General features: G+C 40.1%; 1 protein-coding gene across 1 annotated transcript; it reads right to left on the reverse strand.

Moving 5' to 3' along the window:
- Positions 1-1,554: 1,554 nt before the first annotated feature.
- Positions 1,555-3,886, reverse strand: LOC141320357 (uncharacterized). The gene is made up of 2 exons (XM_073833301.1): positions 3,010-3,886; positions 1,555-1,571 (listed from the first exon to the last, which is right to left on the reverse strand). The coding sequence occupies exons 1-2, from the start codon at positions 3,884-3,886 to the stop codon at positions 1,555-1,557; spliced, it is 894 nt and encodes a 297-aa protein (XP_073689402.1).
- Between the last annotated feature and the right edge of the window lie 296 nt (positions 3,887-4,182).

Genomic DNA, 4,182 nt, shown 5'->3' on the forward strand with positions numbered 1-4,182 from the left:
ATTCATTCCTCTTCCTAAACTACCCACCACCATGGAGACAGCGGAAGCGCTATGCAACACGGTCTTCAGATTCTATGGGTTGCCAGAGGACATCGTGTCTGATCGGGGGCCATAGTTTACATCCAGACTATGGTCAAGCTTCTTCCGTCTCCTGGGGGTCAGAATTAGCCTCACGTCGGGATGCCACCCTCAAGCTAACGGACAGGCCAAGAGACTGAACCAGGAATTGACCCGCTTCCTACGCTCATACTGCCAGGATCATCAGGACGATTGGAGTCGCTATCTCCTCTGGGCAGAATATGCCCAAAATTCGCTACGTAAACCTTCCACCATCCTCACACCATTCCAGTGCATCCTAGGTTACCAACCTCCCTTGTTTTCCTGGTCCGGCGAGCCCTCCGAATTACCAGCGGTCAACTCCTGGTTCCAACGCAGCGAAGAGACATGGAACCGGGCCCACGTCCATCTGCAAAGAGCTATCCTTTGCACTCAGATACAGGCAGATCGCAGACGTCGACCCAATCCACCCTATGAACCAGGACAGTGGGTGTGGCTCTCCACTCAGGACCTCCGCCTGCGCCTACCCTGCAGGAAACTTAGCCCCAGGTAAGTGGGTCCATTCAAGATAATCCGTCAAATATCTCCTGTATCATTTAGATTAGAACTCCCATCTGAATATCGTATCTCACCCACTTTTCATGTTTCTCTGTTAAAGCCCGCTGGTAGCCCGAAAGGAGCGGAGAACCTAGATGAGACCGCCCAGCAGAGACCTACCCCCCTGATCATCAATGGCGAGGAGGTCTATCGAGTTAACACCATCTTGGACTCCCGACGCCGGAGCGGTCACCTCCAGTATTTGGTCGCTTGGGAAGGTTACGGACCCGAGGAAAGGTCTTGGGTGTCAGCGGAGGACATCTTGGACCCTTCTCTCACCACTGACTTCCACTTATCGCACCCAGATTGACCAGCTCCCCGTGGTAGGGGTAGACCCCGGCGTCGGCCACCTCCTCGTGCTTTTCGGACTGCCTACCTGTTGCCAACCGGACTGTTTATCGTGTGTATGAATCCTTGCTGCCTGCCCTTTGTCGACCGCCGACCTGCTTTACGGACTATTCCCTTTGATCGCCGCCAGCCCCGACCTTTTGCATGGACTCTGACTAACTCTCTGCATCTGCCTTCACCACACCAGTCTGCCGTTGTCGAACCCTGCCTGTTTACATTGTGTGAGTTAATAAAGCTGTTGCAAATGGATCCCACGCTTCCGGATGATTCCATGACCGCGTCACAGGTTCACTCTGAGCAGAATCGGTATTTTACCGTTTCTGTTCATGCATTTCTCTGTATTGTTACCGTACAGCGTTTTCTTTAGGCTACTCAAGAAAAAAAAGCTGATCTGGTAAGATCTGGCTAGATTTTGGTCAAATGTTTTAAATGAAAGAAAAAACTTTAAACACAAAGCTACTTGTATAAAATTGTGTTTTGAGAGGAAAAAACATGTCGCATTTAATTAATTAATTACCTAAATCAAAATGTTTACAAACATGATAAAGACAACTAGGATAATTTGTTCCCTACAACAAATAATCCAAACACAAAGACTATAACAGCACAGTGAGGTGATGCTCACGCTAAATGCAACAGACTATTTAAATTAAGAATTGTAAACTTATTTAAATGTGTTTTATTTTGATAATGAATAGGCTGCAATTTTAAGGTAGCAAAACGGAATTGAAACAAAGCACATTTTTCTACTTTCCGTTTAATCTGTTAATAATTTAAGTGAAATATATTTATATGTTTTGTGTTCTGGTCCGCTGCTGCGCTTTTCTGGATATGACCTGGCATCGGTTCACTAACGACTTGTCACCAGATTTTTCCATACAATTTATCATTCTTGAAACTGAAAGTGATCAAGACATTTCTCCGGAGCACAATGTTACAAGGAAGACTGTACAGTCTATCTCTTTCTTTGGGAGGCCTTTAAGATGTATGGTAAGCCGCTGCTGGTCTAATAGTGTAAGCTCAATCATTGATTTTGGAAAAGGGTGAGTCAAACTACCATGTCTACCAGGAGACAGGTTTCAAGTGCATATTTATTTAAATTTATTTATTTAAGTCCATCGCATAATCCAAAAGATAATGTTAAACATACCAAAAATAGCCAATAGCCTACCAAAAATACAAGAGAGACATACAGTCATCCTTTATAATTAGAATCCTATAAGAATAAAAAAAACTAAACATGCATGACTGTAAACTGTGGATAGTGAGCAAAACAAATACAACTAAACTAAGAACAATTACAATATATAAACAAGTCATGGCAATACTAATTGGACTAATTACTAAAGCATTGATGTGTAATTATAGTTCTATACATTCTCTTAACAACAGAAATATTTGTATAAATGAATTTTTAGCAAGATTTCAGTGAAACACAAAATAAACACATTTTTGCTTAAGTGAAAACAATAAGAATATAACATATCATTTTTAAAATGCACTTTATAATTTTCTTAAATTTGCTTAAAATAACTTATTTATAATACATTTTCATGTATTCCAGCACTTTGTTTTTTTCTTCTCCTGCTCTCTTCTTGATGTTCTCCAGTGTTTGTGCCTTTTCATGCTCATTTATTTTCTTCAACTCATCATTCAGGAAATCAACATGTTGAAGTGTGATCAAAGAATCAGTGTTAAGTGCGATCATCTCCAGAGCTCTTACACAGTGAAATGCTTCAATTACCAGCTTCATCTTCTGCACTTTTAATTCTTGCAGTTCTTCTTCAAGATTTTGGAGCAAAGACTGACCATCCACTATTTTGACATATTTTTTGGAATCTTTAATTGTCACCCTCTCTTTCTTTGTTTTATATATTTTGTCTTCTTTGATGTGTTTGCTGTAGTGGCATTTATTTGTACATACTGTACAGTGATTTTTTTTCATCACACTGCACCATGAGAGATCTCTAACCCACCAGCATCTTGGATAATGACAGTTTTCTTTACAGATGGTGCAGCACACTGCCATTCTGGCTTTAGAAGTATCAATTTGAACCTTTTCTTTGTAGGTCACTTCAACCTCTAAGTTGTTTTTTTCTTTGATCATTTCAATGTGTGATTTTATTTTCAAGATTGTTTCCTCCAACTGCTCTCGTTGTTGCAACACATTTTGAGTCATCTGCAAGGCTTTTGGTTTTGTTTTGTCAAAAAATTCAAATAATCCTGTCATTCCTCCAAAACTGATATTCCATGATTGTTCCTGTATATTCTGATATTTCTCATGAAATGTCTCTCCTTGACAGTTGTCAAACAGGAAATACACTGGCTCATTCTTGTCATTTACTGCACACTGAAAGTTAGCATCTTTAACAGCTGTCAGGGCATTTGTAGGGTGAGTTCCATGTGAAAATGTGACTAATAAGACAATGTTTTCAACAATATCTTTCCCAAATAAAGACTGTACAGCATCAAATATGTATATTTGTCTGTCAGAGAGTCGATTCTGGGTTGCTTTAATTACCAGACACACTGCATCAATTTTATTGAGCCAGTAATCCAATCCACTTAATTTAAGCAAACTCATGGCAATTTCTTTCTCATTATCAGCATGCATGTTTCCATATCCTGGTGTGTCGATGATTGTTAAATCGATTGGACTCTCTTGTAGATAAAACCCATAAACAGTGAGGATGGAGGTCTGACTATGAGCTGATGTTCGGTCACTCTGATCATCTGTGATCTCAAACCAAACCTTGTCTTCTGGCTTTACACCCAACATGTAATTGATCAATGCATTGATTAGTTTTGTTTTTCCTGTTCCTGTTTCTCCCACCATCAGAATGGTCTTGTGGGGTTTGTTTGAGTCTCTCTCACCATAGGTCATTGTTCTATATTGTTCAGATTTTTCAACTGCATTCTGTTCCAGATGATATCGAGTAGGAGCACCATCCTCAATTTTTGTACTATGCTTTATGAATTCGTTCAGTTCTGGTTTCAGACTGGCCACTTTGTTTCTGTAATGTAAAGCAGAACATAACAAAAAGAACATAACAAAAACATAAAAATGTAAACAGTACAAGTTAATTAATTCTAGTTCATGTTATGGGGCAACCCTGGTGAAAAAAAAAACTGCTAAAACCAGCCTAGGCTGGTTGGCTAGTTTTAGCTGGTCAACCAGCC

The sequence above is a fragment of the Garra rufa genome, chromosome 1 (genome assembly GCF_049309525.1).
Source record: "Garra rufa chromosome 1, GarRuf1.0, whole genome shotgun sequence".
Lineage (NCBI taxonomy): Eukaryota > Metazoa > Chordata > Actinopteri > Cypriniformes > Cyprinidae > Garra > Garra rufa.

Coding starts and splice junctions, on each gene's coding strand:
- LOC141320357 (XM_073833301.1), bottom strand. CDS start 3,886: ATGACCTATGGTGAGAGAGACTCAAACAAACCCCACAAGACCATTCTG.